This window comes from Jatropha curcas, chromosome 11 (assembly GCF_041381405.1).
Source record: "Jatropha curcas cultivar XTBG-Jc1 chromosome 11, XTBG_Jcur_1.0, whole genome shotgun sequence".
Classification (NCBI taxonomy): Eukaryota; Viridiplantae; Streptophyta; class Magnoliopsida; order Malpighiales; family Euphorbiaceae; genus Jatropha; species Jatropha curcas.
This window is the reverse complement of record NC_143161.1, coordinates 25,634,579-25,651,783: the sequence shown is the minus strand read 5'-3', so window position 1 is coordinate 25,651,783 and position 17,205 is coordinate 25,634,579. Positions and strand designations below refer to the sequence as shown.

The 17,205-nt window shown below is 33.6% G+C and overlaps 2 protein-coding genes across 2 annotated transcripts; one reads left to right on the top strand and one right to left on the bottom strand.

Moving 5' to 3' along the window:
- The first annotated feature begins 5,069 nt into the window (after positions 1 to 5,069).
- Positions 5,070 to 10,266, top strand: LOC105632669 (T-complex protein 1 subunit gamma). The gene is made up of 13 exons (XM_089716261.1): positions 5,070 to 5,317; positions 5,409 to 5,470; positions 6,065 to 6,137; positions 6,578 to 6,645; positions 7,076 to 7,145; positions 7,426 to 7,494; positions 7,588 to 7,659; positions 8,011 to 8,084; positions 8,223 to 8,885; positions 8,965 to 9,090; positions 9,215 to 9,319; positions 9,425 to 9,499; positions 9,854 to 10,266. Exons 1-13 carry the CDS (start codon positions 5,293 to 5,295, stop codon positions 10,040 to 10,042), a joined length of 1,671 nt encoding a protein of 556 aa, XP_089572387.1. The 5' UTR covers positions 5,070 to 5,292; the 3' UTR covers positions 10,043 to 10,266.
- A 1,514-nt stretch (positions 10,267 to 11,780) lies between these two features.
- Positions 11,781 to 16,126, bottom strand: LOC149492821 (uncharacterized). Its single transcript, XM_089715962.1, has 2 exons — positions 15,850 to 16,126; positions 11,781 to 15,652 (listed from the first exon to the last, which is right to left on the bottom strand). Exons 1-2 carry the CDS (start codon positions 16,124 to 16,126, stop codon positions 11,781 to 11,783), a joined length of 4,149 nt encoding a protein of 1,382 aa, XP_089572088.1.
- Positions 16,127 to 17,205: the final 1,079 nt, after the last annotated feature.

The window sequence follows — 17,205 nt, the reverse complement described above, 5'->3', positions numbered from 1 at the left end:
ATTCATGTCACATATATATAGTTGATTACATCAACACTTAGGACACAAATACACATTCTAGAAGAACAATTACAACCACATATCCAAAAAATAAAGATAGATTTGCTGATATAATCTAGATGACATAAGCAAAGACTAAACTAACATAATTCTAGAATTATCCATATAAATCTGAAAGTTCTATGTGAAAAATCTTATTTTCCAACAACTTGTTCTTGTAAACTTAGTTATAGCAAAGTGACTTCTTGGCTTACAAGCAAGAGGATACCCATGTTTCTTATAACAAGATGCAATAGTATGCTTTGTATTTACCATAAAATGTATAAAACTTAGTATCCTCAATTTTGCTTGTAGTATTTCAAAACTAATTTGGATTATATTATGTTTTGCTTTATGAGTTGATCATTTCTTATAACTCTATCGATATGTGTTTTTAGGTTCAACATTTGGACTAAAGGAAAAAGTTGTCTTTCTTGTTGAATTACTAATGAAAATACCTTATTAATGGAAGGAATAGAATATAATATAATAACTTGAGTTCTCAAAGAAGAATATGGATCATTTAAACCCTTTAAGAACTCTACAACATAATCATGATCTTGATATTTCTTAATATTCAATGAAGCTCCATAAGCACAAGATTTCTCACGAGAATAAAATTCAATAATTCTAGTATGCAAAGTACTAGAATTATTGAATTTCTATTAATGTATCTCTCTCCTTATTGAAGTGTATAAATTTCTTCTTGTAACTCTAGTATGCAAAGTACATTTCTTTAAGAAAACCTTTTTCTTTGAACCTATCCAAATATCAACAACTTTGTCAATCCATATTATGCTTGGGTAATGGATGGCGATAAGGAATGTATAATCTACGAGAGAACTATAGTGTTACACTGTTTCCAAGCCTTATATAATTAATCTATTTATTGATGTAAGCACCATTTCCATAGCTATAGATTAGAATTGATAATTGGATCCATTTAGAGGTGGTGAAACCAATACTAATTGGATTTTCATTAGGATGTAAAAAATTAATAAGGATTTGATAGAGTCAAGGCTGGATCGGTAGCCATGAAAGAGAACCTTTAGGGTTCACAAAGAATAAAATACTTTGAAGGAAGAGGAGGAGAAGAGCTAAAATAAAAGAAATAAACTTTTTCTGATACCGATGTTAGAAATTGAATAGAAGTTTATATTTCATTTATTAACCAAAAATGAAATAAAACAATTCTTATAAACAACAGCTTGAGCTCAAATAACTTAGTAACTAACTACTAACAAAATGACAACTGTGCAAAAGTTGTTGCAACAGAAACCCTAAATGGTAACTAGTTAACTAGCTCTTGGCACCTTTTTGGTTAGTTAAGTTTATGAATTTCTAGATTATCTATGAATAATGGGTTGGGTTGAGTTAGGTTATGTCAATTATTTGAAAATTCATAAGTTCAATTGAGCATGGGCTCACTAGTTAAAACTATTGACCCGATCTAACCAGTTAACAATAACAAATATATTATATATTTATCTATAATATGATAGCATCATTTCCATTATAAATTTTATTAATTCTAGAGCTAAAAAATTTTTGATTTCACTAAAGTGACTTAATATCTCTTACTAACCTAATACAGATTTTATAATATTAATTCTTCCTCTGTTAGATAAGAATTTCAAGCTTCTAAAGATAATATTTCCCTTAAATCTGGCATATCATTAAGTTCAATACGATTGCTGCATACATCACCTCCCACCATGCCAAGTTCATAGTGCAACTCGGTAAGCTCACAATTATCAGAATTATCGCTAGAATTTGTCCTTAGACAGGGTTATCTTGTTTCCATTGGCGCATAAGAAAAGATTTCACCGTATCTCAATTTCGATGTCCAATCTTTTAAATTCTTATTGATCAAGAAAAGTGATTTAGCTCAATGATTAAATTACAAAGAAAAAACGAAATCACTAATGTGAAAACTTGATTATAAGCGGTTAAGGTTTTGAAGATAAAAGCCTTAGCTATCAAATTAAATTCTATGCATAATAAATCTATTAAATTTGTTTTATAAATTTGATGTTTGCAGAAAATATTCTAAAAATCTCATGGGAGATAAACTATTCTATCTCATTAGTCACAACAACATTATTTTCTATGGTTGGAAACCACTCAAACTTACGAGAGATCACAATAAAAAAATGACAATTATCAATAACCTTAAAATAGATTCTAACCTTAATAAGGGCAATTGAGTCATTTTAACAATATAAAAAGGGATAATGTTATTTTTTGTGCTTGTACTTGTCATTTTTCTATTTTAGTGTCGGAACAAAAAATTGTAACAATTGAGTGTCCAAACTTGCATTTTTTTTTTCAATTTGGTGTCTCCTAATGATATGGATAACCAAAACGTTTAATGAGATTAAGTGGGATCCATAATATTTACATGGACTGATATTTTTTCATATAGGCGAACAGCATGACAAAATTAACACTACCCCTAAATTAAATAAAGAGTACTGAAAATAAGTAACTAGATAAGGCGTACTTAAAAAATTAATATTTTATCACTCTAGATATTTTTTTAAAAAAATTTAATATATTATTATTAAATAATAGAGGTTTAAATCAAGAGGATTTTTATTTATATGTATTTTTTTTTCTTTTAAAAGGATGCTTAATTACTAATTATGCATTTAGATGATGGTTGTAAAGGAGTTCAGCATATATTTTTAATTTTTTTTTAAAAGAAATCAAAAAGAATTTTGTCTTCTACTTGATATGCTATCTAATTCACAATTAGGATAAAAAAATATGTTTGTTTTTATGACTAATTATTATGCATTTAGGCACAAATTTCTGATTAAAATGTTTTCAAAAAAAAAAACAAGAAGGATATGGAATTATTAATATGATTTTCTCGTAATTAAATTATTTTTAATTATAAATTTTAAGTGGTTTATATATTTCCGTACACACGACTTTTTATATAGAGTTATAATTTTTCGATAGATATATCAAACCTATAAATTTGCTTTATTCAAGAATTAAAATTGAACTTGAATAAATTTAGATCAACATAAAAAAGTATTCAAATTTTCTTTGATGGATATTTAGTTATGGAAAAAAAATCTAATTGATTTATCTTAATATTGAATTTGATGAAGTTATGATTTTTCAAACCAAAATGAAATATTTTCTTTTTAATACAAATGTTGGCGCCCTAAGTGCAGATTCATGGTTATTTATTATTAAAAAAGGAATGAATTTCATTATCATCTATTTATTTTCATAAATAATAATAAAAATATATGATATTTACATCTTTAATTATTAAATTTATCACTGGAATCTACATGGGTTTGATATATTAACAACTTAACATTTAAAGCTAACAAGATTTTAAGAATAAAATTAAATTCTGATTTTTAATAATTTAAAATATTAATTCTTAAAATTTATATAAACTATGAAATAATGTATGCTAAGTATAATTTAAAAGTTATAAATTATAAATTACAAAATAGTATATAAAAAAGCAACTCGCATAATACGTGGATCTTTATCTATTTAATTTAATAAAAGAAGAGGCAAACATATTATATTATATTAGTGTATTTCTTTTTTCACAAATGACCATTTGCACAATTTTGAATTTTTTTTTCTTAACTATTGTTATTTCATTTAAAATTGTTTGTATTATTTATGATTCATTTAACTCACGATTCACAATTTATGATGAAAAAAAAAGGAAAAATTATTATTTCGTCTTTGATGTTTATCATAATTATTTAAGTAGTTCCCGACATTTATACATATATTTATAACGTCCATGAGGTTTACTTCCGTCATATTAATTGGTCATTTCATAAAAAAAATACATTTTTTCCATTAATTTTGAGAAGAAAAGATGAAATTATCCTTTGAAAAAATAATTATTTTGTCCCTAAGATTTGCCATAATTATTAAGTAGTCTCCGACATTTATACAAATATTTATAACGTCCCTGAGGTTTACTTCCGTCATATTAATTGGTCCTTCCTTAAAAAAAAATACATTTTTTCCGTTAATTTTGAGTGGAAAGGACGAAATTATCTTTTATAAGTTTTCATTGACATTATTATTAATCTATTTCTTCTAAAATACCTAAAACTCACATTTTCACCATCTTCCTCAACCCAACGCGGTTTTCATTGCTACCATTGTGTCAATGAAAACTATCATCTCCATAACCAGATCACCACCAAAACTAAAACCCAACATCCAAACTTAATCAAGCCATTATCACCTTTCATCCATTTATCTCTCTCTTCTTGATTAGAGGATTTATGGTAGTTTGGTCATTCTATTAAAAATTAACAGCAAAAAGTGGTTTTTTGGACAGAAGGACCAAGTAATATGACGGAAGTAACCTCAGGGACGTTATAAATATTTGTATAAATGGCGGGAACTACTTCAATAATTATGGCAAACCTCAGCGACGAAATAATTATTTTCCCTTTTAGTTTTGTTGGTGATCTGGTTATGGAGATGATGCTTGACAGAGACACGGTGGTGGCAATGAAGACCGCATTGAGTTGAGGAAGATGGTGAAAATTTGAGTTTTAGGTATTTTAGAGGAAAGTGATTGACAATAATATCAATGAAAACTTATAAAGAATAATTTCGTATTTTCTACTCAAAATTAACGGAAAAAGTGTATATTTTTTTTTATGGAAGGACCAATTAATATGACGGAAGTAAATCTCAGGGATGTTATAAATATTTGATAAATGTCGGGGACTACTTAATAATTATGGCAAATCTCAGGGACGAAATAATTATTTTTCCAAAGGATAATTTCGTCTTTTTGTCTTAAAATTAACTGAAAAAGTATATTTTTTTTACGAAAGGACCAATTAATATGACGGTGGCAAACCTCAAGGACTTTATAAATATATGTATAAATATCGAGAACTACTTAAATAATTATGGTAAATCTATAAATAATAATTTTTCCAAAAAAAAAAAAAAAAAAAGAGCGCTCGCACGTACCCATTTATAGCCCTAGTTAGTAGTAACTTTGATTTGGAATTTTTTTTTTTTTTTTTTAAAAGTGCCTCTGTGTTAGAATTGAAAGCTTGGCAAACTCGACTCAAGGAGGCAACTAGAAAGGAAAATTGATCTGCAACTGCAACTCAACACAACTCTCTGGAAGTTGAGCATTGTCCACAGCGCACACACTAGAAAGAGTTGCAGATTTCGATTAGATTAAGGTTTTGAACTTCTTTATTCCAGTCATTTTTTCTACAAACAAAGATGCAGGCTCCTGTTCTTGTCCTCAGTAAGTTCTTCTCTCATAAAAACCCTAATTTATCATTTTCGATGAATGTTGCTTCTGATTGTTTTCTTGTTTCTTACTAAAAAATGATCAGAGGATTCTTTGAAACGTGAATCTGGAAGCAAAGTGCACCATGCCAACATTCAGGCTTCCAAGGTACCACCTTCAACACCAGAAACGAACCCATTATATAGAATAATTACTTGATGGAAAATCCACGGTTATATAATTTTGTATGTCTTTTCGTTTTGCAGTCATCTTGTGTTGTATATATCTGATACTTAATTCATCTATGCTTCAGTCTCAATCTAGTTTTGCTAAGTTGTTGTATATTGATCGATGAATTTGTTAAATTTGAGAGGACGGATTCACAATTAGCATTTAAAAATACCCATTTTGTGTTGACAGTATGTCTAACTCACAACATTTGATAAAGTGATTGACCATTTTTATTTTTGTTTAACTGTCCACTCACATTTTTTTGGATTACTGACGTTTTAAAAATAATTTTAGTGAACCTTTTTGCATTTCTTTCCTCAACTGAGTAAGAACTTGTCTCTTTGAAGATATTTTCTTCCAAAGGTTAGCCTTAAATTGGCTTTCTTCTTGACATCCTCTTTAATCAACACGAACTATAATCTAACAGCAATTTGTCAGCCAGTTTGCTCGTCCTAGATATTTTGATATTTATGGTTCTTTAGCTTTGTTGTTCTATCATTGATTCCATGTTCTGTATGTAATACTTGACAGGCTGTTGCTGACATTATCCGCACTACCTTGGGTCCAAGATCCATGCTGAAGATGCTACTTGATGCGAGTGGAGGTGCATTTTTGTCTCAGTAACTTATTTTTACTTGTGTGCACTCATGAAAAAAAAAAAAATTAATTACCATGCTTTACAATTCACCTTTCTCTGAAATAAACTTGTTCCTCATCATAGAAACTGCTAATTGAGAAGGGAATAACTTAATTTAGAAAGTTTTAGAATGAAAAATAGGGGATATATATATATATATATGAGTTAACTTGCAATGGTTTAGTTTCCTTCACTTCACTTCTATGTTAAATTAAAATCAATCTAATTTTTTAAATGTCCAATGATATTAGTTTATTATTACAGGTTAACATGGAGTAGTAATTCACATGGTAAAGGATATAGGAAACTTCATAAAACAAAATGATGAGTGTTAAGATTTTGTTTTATTTTGTGTAAAGATTTTTATATGGAGATGATGATGCTATTAATTTTCTACTTGCTTACAGGAATTGTAGTAACTAATGATGGGAATGCTATACTGCGTGAACTTGATCTTGCACACCCAGCAGCAAAGGCATGCTTTCTCTTTCCCTCTCTTCCTAATCTTAATTCCAAACAATCTCACCCTCAACTAGAGCAAGAAGCTGTCATGAAGCTCATTACTTAATTTTTATTAGGGTTACTAAAAATCGCAAACTTCAATTATTTTTGCAATTATTGCTTCTTCTTTGAAAAAGATCAATGTTGCATGTTCTTGAGTTATAAATGTGATTGTAGCTAGATTATAAATCAACTTTGGCCATTGTTGCAACCCATAAATTTTATGAAAGAATAGGCCGTAGTATTTTAAGTTGCAAATAGAGATCAAGACTCTGATTGATTAATCATTTTTATTAAAATTTGGAATTTGAATTTTTATGTATTAATGTTTCGATTCCAGGCTTCCAGCTGAATGTTCAATTGCTCTCAAATTTGTATCTTTCTGACATGTTTTCCTATGACAGTCAATGATTGAATTGAGCCGTACACAAGATGAAGAAGTAGGGGATGGGACAACATCTGTCATTGTTCTTGGTATGGTTTGAGATTAAACTGTTGGCTTATATGTGTCAATAGATATTTTCTTGTATCTTGTAAATAAGTACTTGATTTTTGGATGTGTTTCTCAAGTTTTAGCATCATGATTTATCTACGTTCTGCAACCTTTAATAAGTGGTTGGCTTTCTGGGCATTAACTGAGATGTTGAGTTATAATTTTATTATGACTGTTTTAGGAAAATTGTGATATTGTTAATACCATTTCTTGAATTGCTTTTTCTTTTTTTTTTTTTTTTTTTGAATGTATCTGTTACAGCTGGAGAGATGCTTCATGTTGCTGAAGCCTTCATTGACAAGAATTATCATCCTACAGTCATCTGCCGAGGTAATGTTTCAATTGCTTACTGGAAACTCTTTTCTGCTTATGAATCATCATCAAACTTCTCTTTGATGAAGGCTTTTTTAATTTGTGTTGCAGCCTACAATAAAGCTCTGGAAGATGCTATTGCTGTGCTTGATAAAATTGCTATGTCCATTGATGTCAATGATCGTAAATTACTCAAATTCTTCTTTTGTTTTACTATTGTTGTTTTCCTGAATTCTTTTATGGTTATTTTTCATATCTAGATTTAGTTTGGTTGATCAAGTGCATCTTCCATCCTGGAATAGAAAGGATTAAAGTTTTTTTTTTTTTATATCAAACATTCAAGTGCTTCAAGTGCGCTAAAAGACCTTTATTAATTAATTAATTAATTAATTAATTAATTAATTATCTTAGAAAACTAGTGTGGATAGTTTACTGGAAATGTAATTGCATTTCATTAGGAATAATTTCTTACAAGTTCATGGGACATTTCTTGTCTTTTTAGTCGTGTTAGTAACATATGGATATGCATGGCAGGTGCAACAATGATGGGGCTGGTTAAGAGTTGTATAGGGACAAAGTTCACTAGTCAATTTGGGGACTTGATTGCTGTAAGTATCTCTGTCATTCGAATTTCATAGCTTTTTGCAATGAGTATTTACTGTGATTCAAACAGTTATTGTTTATTCAGCATTTTGAATTGGTGGTGGTTAATTTTCTATTATGTGTTGGCTTTGATTAACTTCCAGGATCTAGCAATTGATGCCACCAGCACAGTGGGTGTTGATCTTGGCCAAGGATTGCGAGAAGTTGATATCAAGAAGTACATTAAGGTTGAGAAGGTACCTGGTGGTCAGTTGGAAGATTCCAAAGTTCTCAAAGGAGTTATGTTTAACAAAGATGTGGTTGCCCCTGGCAAAATGAGGAGAAAGATTGTGAATCCACGTATTATTCTTCTTGATTGCCCCCTTGAATACAAGAAAGGCGAGAACCAAACAAATGCTGAGTTGGTTAAAGAAGAAGACTGGGGAGTTCTATTGAAAATGGAAGAGGAATATATCGAGGGCATGTGTATGCAGATTCTAAAATTTAAACCAGATCTGGTTATAACAGAAAAAGGTCTTAGCGATTTGGCATGCCATTATCTGAGCAAGGCTGGTGTCAGTGCAATCAGGAGGCTGAGGAAGACAGACAATAATAGAATTGCAAAGGCATGTGGGGCTGTTATTGTGAACAGACCAGAAGAATTGCAAGAGTCTGATGTTGGTACTGGAGCTGGGCTATTCGAGGTTAAGAAAATTGGGGATGAGTTCTTTTCTTTCATTGTTGATTGCAAAGATCCAAAGGCTTGCACAGTTCTCTTGAGAGGTGCCAGTAAAGATCTGCTGAATGAAGTGGAAAGAAATTTGCAGGTACGCAATTCATTGATGTCCAAAAGCTGTTCATGCATAACCATAGAATTACTGAAGGTTACTTCCAATTTCAACACAGGATGCCATGTCTGTGGCCAGAAACATACTTAAGAATCCAAAACTTGTTCCTGGTGGTGGTGCTACAGAGTTAACTGTCTCTGCCACTTTGAAGCAAAAGAGTTCGTCCATTGAAGGAATAGAAAAGGTGAATGGTTTTCTTAAAGTATAAGCAGATCGCTCCAGTAAATTTAGCTCCCAGTAGTTCTTTAAAATGTCGTGAATAAATTCTATATTTTTATTTATATTTTTGGTTTGTGATCGTAAAACAGTGGCCTTATGAAGCTGCTGCAATAGCTTTTGAGGCTATACCACGAACTTTGGCTCAGAATTGTGGTGTTAATGTGATTCGGACCATGACTGCGCTCCAAGGAAAAGTATGAACTTTTAAGGTGCTTTGTTTATATTTTTGAGAACAATAGTTCAACTTCTAACATAATCAATCTTTTTTTTTTTTTTTTCCTTTTATGTGTATGTCTCAGCATGCAAATGGTGACAATGCATGGATTGGCATTGATGGGAACACTGGCGAAATTACTGATATGAAAGAGAGGAAGGTACGGCAATATTTTTCATTTTACTCTTCTCATTATGGTAGAATTTGATTCTCCATTGGAACTTCTGTACAGATGAAGTTAGATGGTTTCTTTCTGAAATAAATTTCTGGCTTTCTTTTAGATATGCATAATCTGAATTTATGGGATGTGTGATTTCTTTTATGATCTTGAGGCATGGGTGATGTCATTTTTTAATTTATTCACTACACGTACAGTTCTTCAATTGTTTCCTCAGATTCTTGTACATTTTACTAGATTTGCTGTTGTACTAGTTTCTTTTGCTGTGTTGGAAGTTAAAAGACAAAAACATGTCATCTACTTTATCTGACAAGTGTCTTTTTATTATATGATCAGATATGGGACGCATATAATGTAAAAGCACAAACCTTCAAGACAGCAATAGAAGCAGCCTCCATGCTTCTGAGAATTGACGACATTGTAAGTGGGATCAAGAAGAAACAGGCCCCAGGAGCTGGGCAAGCTGGCAAGCCTAAGATTGAGACAGAAGCAGATGCAGACGGTGAGCAGATTCTTCCTGACTGAAGATATTTAGCTTGCTTTCCTTGAGACCCCCCAAAAAAAATTTTGTTCAAGGGATCAAAGCATCATTGATTAAAATTTTTTGGGCACTTTTCTGCTTGTTAGTAGTGTTCAATCGGAACTTGATCGTAACCAAATTTTGGAATTTTGTCTCATGTACATTAGGTTGGTAGCTTCTTGTGTCACTGAGTGTTTGTTGATCTATGATCATGGCCTCTGTATTTCTAGTGTGCTTCAGAATGTATGATTGTTTTGCGATGATAATTGGATCAGAACAAGAACTCAGAATTAGGGTGGTACAAAAATCGAACTGAATGACCCTTTCAAGTTTGATTCGGTTTTAATACTGAATAACTGAATCGAATCAAATAGAGAGAGAGAGGGAGTCTTTATTTTTAAGAAAAAAAATATTATTCTATAAAAACAAATGGTTTATAAAATAAAATTTGAAAAAGTGTTGCTATTATTATTTTTTAGATTTCAAATATGGAGGAATTTGACCTCAATTGGGTCCCTTACCCTTTGTTTGGAAAGATGGAAAGAAGAGTAAGGGAAATATTAGAGGAAGAAAAATAACAGAGGAAAATCGTGAGGAATTGTCAAACTTTCTTTACAGGGAAGAAACTAAATTTATTTTTCTCTGTTTGCAAATGTAAAATATTTCAGGACAGAAAATATGATCATTAAAAATTAATAATTATACCCTCATTTAAATCATGGAGTATTCAAGAAAGTATCAAAGTTTATTAATTAACTGGGTGAAAACTTGCGCACTGCACGGATTGTTTTGTTGCTATATATTATACTTCATAGTTTATAATAATTTACAAATTATTTTTAATACATTTATATTATTTCATAATCTACATAAATATTAAGAATTAATATTTTGAATTTAATTTCATATTTAACTGTTTATTAACTTTAAATACTAAAATATCAATATATTGAAGCAGTTATTCGAATTTCCATGCTAATTTCAAGAATTAAATGTACAAATGTTATATTTTGCTCATCAGTATAATATTATTATTATGGAGAGAATTTGTATCAGGATTTAACTACCCCATTATATATTGATACGGACATATCATATCACAAAAAAAAAAAATTTAATTATAAGAAAATCGTGTCTAAAAAAATTAAATATACAATTCAATAATAATCATCATACACAGAAATAAATATTCACTCTTGCAGATTTAGTCGATTCATCAATGACTTTTGTGCTAATAATAAGTTAAATTGAATCTTCAATCTCCACCTTTATTTCCTCCCGCAATAAAAATAAAAAAACAGAAGTAAATAGCAATAATCTGAATTAGAGAATTAAATATACACAGTAAAAGCTTCACTTTGTTCAACTATAAATTCCCAATAAGAGGAAAAAAAAAAAAAAAAATCAACCTTCTTTACAACTTGTCCGAAAGGATAGTGTGGAGACTCTTCTTTAGTGCTCTGTTATGGAAGCCAATAGCTAAAATCTCTAAGTTATTTATGTACAAATATAAATAGATAAGATTTGATTTCAAAATTTAATTAACTTACTTTCTATCTTCTTACTAAATATTAAGATTAAATTAAAATGTAGAAAGAAAAAAGAAAAAATTTAAAAAGTTATTAAAAATTATAAAATTTATAAAAAAACAGAAAAAGAAAAGCTCAAGCAATAGAGTGCCAAGTCAACTTTATAGAAGTTTTTTTTTTTTTTTTTTTTTTTTTTGAAGAAAGCTGGAATATATTAATCATCCAAACTTAAAATAGATATTACAAAGGGAGGGAAATCATGTGACCACTCCCCCACATTCGACAATGTTCTAGATGCTTGGGCAAGCCCATGAGCAACCTCGTTTGACGAACGATAAATGTGCCTAAACTTAACTTCACATCTAATCCGTGAAGAAATCTGACAAATAGAATTGATAATATCACCAAATACAGTACCATCCAAATAAGACTTGTCATTTAGTGCATTTATCACCATCAAGTTGTCACTTTCGACAACTAATTTGCTCCATCCTTTTCCTTCCAGCCAGCTTAAAGCTTCTTTGACTGCCATAGCCTCAGCTTCCTTTGGCCTTAAGCCCGTTCCAAACCTGCCAATCTTCAATCCCAGCACAGCTCCATTACTGTCTCTTACTACCACTCCAAATCCAGCACAAGAGTCGCCCACTGTCCCTGCCGCATCGACATTAACTTTAACCCAGTTAAGTTCAGGTCGCTGCCATTTAATCACAGTGGCAAGACGTCTTCCCACAACAGCAGTTGCCTTCGACCAATCCTCAATAAACCTCCACGCCCTCATCCATATAGCCATAGCCGATGGAAATTGTTGCTTCCATATCACATTATTGCGAGACTTCCAAATTTGCCAGCACACAGTCAATGCCATTGCTGCATCCTTGTCATTAAAAATGCGAAAAATTTGACTAAGCCATTCCTGAAAAGAGTTCACAATAGGTGAGTACCAACCTAAGAAAGAAGCTTGCCAAACTTGCTTTGAGAAAGAGCAATTGACCAGTAAATGAAGATCATTCTCATCACACTGACTACATAATGGGCAATGAGATGGAACCACCACTCTTTTTTTTCTTAGATGATCACGAGTTGGTAGGATGCCATTAACTACTCTCCAGATAAAATTAGTGACCTGTGGTGGTGCTCTGATTTTCCATAATCGACTCCACACATTAACTGGATTTGAAGGCATAACTTGATGGGATTTTACTGTGAGAGCTTTATATGCTGACTTCACTGAGTAATTACCTCTCTCTTCAAACCTCCAAGCAACTGCATCTACTGCTCCAGCAATCAAAGGAGTACGCAAAATGAGATCAGCATCACGAGCATTAAATGTGTCCCTTATAAGCTGTAAATTCCACCGGCCATTATCAATCAAATCATGGACATAATAGACACCAAATCTAGGATCAAACGGAGTAGTAATGAAAGGACTAACAGCATCCCTTAGCCACGGCTCAGTCCAAATAGCAATTCGTTCGCCTCCTCCCACCTTCCAGTAAAACCCCTTTTTGATAATCTCCTGGCTCTCCCGAATGCTCCTCCAAAGATAGCTTGGGTTACTACCCAAAGGAGCTTCCAGAAACGTATAGTTGGCAAAATACCTCGCCTTTAAGAGTCTGGAAATAAGAGAATTGGGTTCCTTCAACAGTTTCCATCCAATCTTCCCCAGAAGGGCAATATTGAACTCCCTTAGCTGCTTGAATGCAAGTCCTCCGGCTTGTTTATCCCGACAAAGGCGCTCCCAACTCATCCAGTGAATACCATGATTATTTTCTGTCGTACCCCACCAAAATCGACACATTATCTTCTCAAGTGCCTCACAAAGAGATTTGGGGAATAAGAATAACATCATAACATAATTCGGTATCGCTTGGAGAACCGTCTTCAAGAGAATTTCTTTGCCAGACTTAGATAACTTCTTTGCCTTCCATGAGTTTAGCTTCTTCCATACACGGTCCTTAAGATAGCCAAACACATCCTTTTTATTTCGCCCAATCGACATAGGAAGTCCCAGATAAGTGCCAAGATCATCATGCTCCCGAACTTGTAACAGAGAACAAATATCCAATCTTATGGTAGCTTCGGTGTTAGGACTAAAATAAATCAAAGACTTATTAAAATTAATTGCCTGACCTGATGCTAATTCATAGTCCTGCAACAATAATCTAACCGTCTGAGCTTCATTCAAGGTGGCCTTAAAGAACAAAACACTATCATCTGCAAAGAACAGATGCGACACAGTTGGAGCTCCAGAAATCACTTTAATCCCATGAATAGAACCCAATCTCTCTCTTGCTTGAATCAATCGGGACAAAACTTCAGCACAGATAATAAATAAGTATGGACTTAAGGGGTCCCCCTGCCGTAATCCTCTCTCTGGAATAATAGGACCAATAAAACTCCCTTGTTGCAACACTTTATAAGATACTGAAGAGATACAAAAATTAAGCAAATCAACCCACTTCTCGCTAAAACCCATCTTCACCATTACTGCTTTTAAAAAACCCCATTCAAGTCTATCATAGGCTTTACTAATATCTATTTTTAGGGCAGCAAATCCGACCCGACCATGCTTTCGAGCTCTCAAATAATGAAGAGATTCAAAAGCGATTATTGAATTGTCCTGGATATGCCTTTCTCCCACAAAAGCACTCTGAGTGGGAGAAATAACATGAGGAAGAATTGCTTTGAGCCTATTCGCATACATCTTCGCTATGATCTTGTAAAGCACTTGGCACAAAGCAATTGGGCGAAAATCAGCCATACTCTCAGGAGTTTGCTTTTTTGGAACTAAAATCAACACTGTTTCGTTCAATTCAATAGGAAATGTACCTGAATTTGCACAAGCAATACAAAAGGTCGTCACGTCAGTTCCAATAATATTCCAATGTCGCTGATAAAATCCTAGGTTCAGACCATCGCAACCCGGAGATTTGTCGCAACCCATGCTAAAAACAGCCTGCTTCACTTCTTCTGCTGAAAAAGGTTCCTCAAGCAACTGATTATCATCCTCAGACACACATTGAGGAACCAGGCTGATAATATTATCTGGGGAATACGCCTGTGCTGAGTATAAATCCACAAAATAATGCAAGATCACCTCACTAAGCCCTGTATCCCAATTCTGCCACTCCCCATTCACATCTTTCAGCTGCTCAATTCGATTTCTCTTTTGTCTAGCAGATGCCTTAGCATGGAAAAAACGTGTGTTTTGATTACCCCCTTGCAGCCAATCTTCCTTTGCCCTTTGTTTCCAGAATAGCTCACGTTGCATATATATTTCAGCGATCCTTGCTCTAGCCTGTAGAAAATTTTGACGATCCAACGGTGATCTCCTACCTCTCAATTGCTTTAATTTGTGTCTACACTCATCCAGCTCCACTTTAAATTTGCATCGATATTTCTGCCCCCACTCATCAAGAAATTTACTACAAATCGCAAGTTTCTCAACTAGATTAGCACCTCCATGAAGCCTCCAACAATCCTCAACCACCTGATGGCATTCTGGCTCCCTAGACCAGTGGTTCTCATAGCGAAACAAATGCACTCTCTGCCGGGGAACATAAACTTGAACTTGGATAAATAAAGGTAAATGGTCAGAAGTAGTTAAGTCAAGGACCAACCCTTTAGACATACGGAACAAATGCCGCCATCCCTCAGAGACTAGACATCGATCAAGCTTAGCTTCCACATGGTCAGTCCCTACCCGACCATTATCACAAGTGAACTGGTATCCGTCTAATTTTAAGTCCGAGAGACCAGCTCTCATAACAGCATTTTGGAATCCATGGAGTAAATTTGCCGGCTGTGGAAGGCCACCTCTCTTCTCAGAATTATATAAGATGTCATTGAAGTCCCCAACGCAAACCCATGGGAGAGTAGAAACCAAAGCAAGGTCACCCAACAAACCCCAAGTTTCATGCCTTCTACTTCTATTAGCCTGCCCATAGAAGCCTGTTAACCGCCAAGGCTCCAGCCCTTGAACAACCACTTTCACATCAATGAAATGAGGAGAAGAGCCTAATATAGTTACACTGCTAACCCCCTTCCATAAAAGAGCCAGCCCGCCTCTGTGACCATTACTATCGACTGCATAAGAATCATCATATTCTAATGAGGACTGTATTTCATTAACTTTATTTGAATTACAAATTGTCTCAACAAGAAAAATAAAATTAGGACGCTTTTCACAAACTATCTATCGCAAATTCTGAACTGCCTTGGTATTACCGAGCCCTCGGCAGTTCCAACTTAACAGACTCATTGCTGTTGGCGGGCCTGAGTACCAGAACCCGCCGCTTTCCCGTTTTTTGGATCCTTGAAAGACTCATGTTGTTGGTCTGTTGGAGACCCATATTCTGTATTGATATCTTGGGCTATAGTACTCTCCTCCTCCTGGCCCTTTCTTTTTCTCTTCGGATCATTCATTAAAATACCATCTACTGCACTTGAATCCAAATTCTCATCCACAATCGTTGCATGATCTCCTTCCTTATTAACTCCCACATTCACGCCTACATTGGAGGTTTGTTTCGAAAAATAAGGAGATTGCATCCCACCCATCATGGACTCTCCAAAATTGTGTCGTCATACCCCTGGGCTCCGATCACCGTTTCTATGAGCGTCGCCGTGTCCAACATAGCCTTCATCGCGAAGCCATTTTGCCCCTGTTGAGAGCTGTGAACGTCGTGGATTAGCTCTTAGATGGGGACCAAACTTCCTAATCATTGGAGCTTCATCATTCAATACCGGCAAAGGACAAAATTTCTCACTATGCCCTATTATACCACAAATGAAGCAAAACCCAGGAAGTCGTTCATACTCGAGGTGGACCCAAAACCAGTTCGAATTGTTCTCCTGCCTCAACTTCAATGCTTCACGAATGGGTTTATTGATATCCCATTTAACACGAACCCGAAGATATCCTCTCTTCTTTGTGAAATTCTCAGGGTCAGTCTTCACAAAGATCCCCAAATCATTCGCCAACCTTTCTAACACATAATCTGACTTATATCCAGGGCGTAAACCATACAGGTGAATCCATAAATACAATCCATTCAACGGTACCTCATAGGGATGGGTAAACCCCTCCATTCTATCCAGGATAAGAAGTTGATTGTTGAAAGTCCATGGGCACATATCGAGGGCTCGCTCCATATCAATTTTGTGGTAAAACTGAAAGGTATAGATCCCCCCTTCTAACTCCTTGATCAGCATCCCCATGACTGGTTTCATTAACGAAGCTAATGTCAATTTCATAGCCATAAAATTGATGGATCTGTCTGATATAAATCGACCCACCAAACAAAGATTAGGGTTAGTGTCCTCCTCCTCCTCTGTGCTAATCTCATCTGCCTTAAAAATAATACCCTCATCACTATCGTCGTCGACGGAGAGATTAGTCATATCGACGGAAAGATTGTCAGCCTCCATTCAAAGGAAAAAGAAACTTGCGAGTAAGCAAGACGATAAACTACTCATACGAGAGACGAAAGAAACTTGCGAGTAAGCAAGACGTCAATTTTATGGGCTTATAGAAGTTTTATTTGCTTCAGAATTATATATATACTAGGCGGTAACCCGCACTTCGCACCGCTCTATAATATTTTATGTTTTTAATTTTAAGTGTAAATATAAGATAG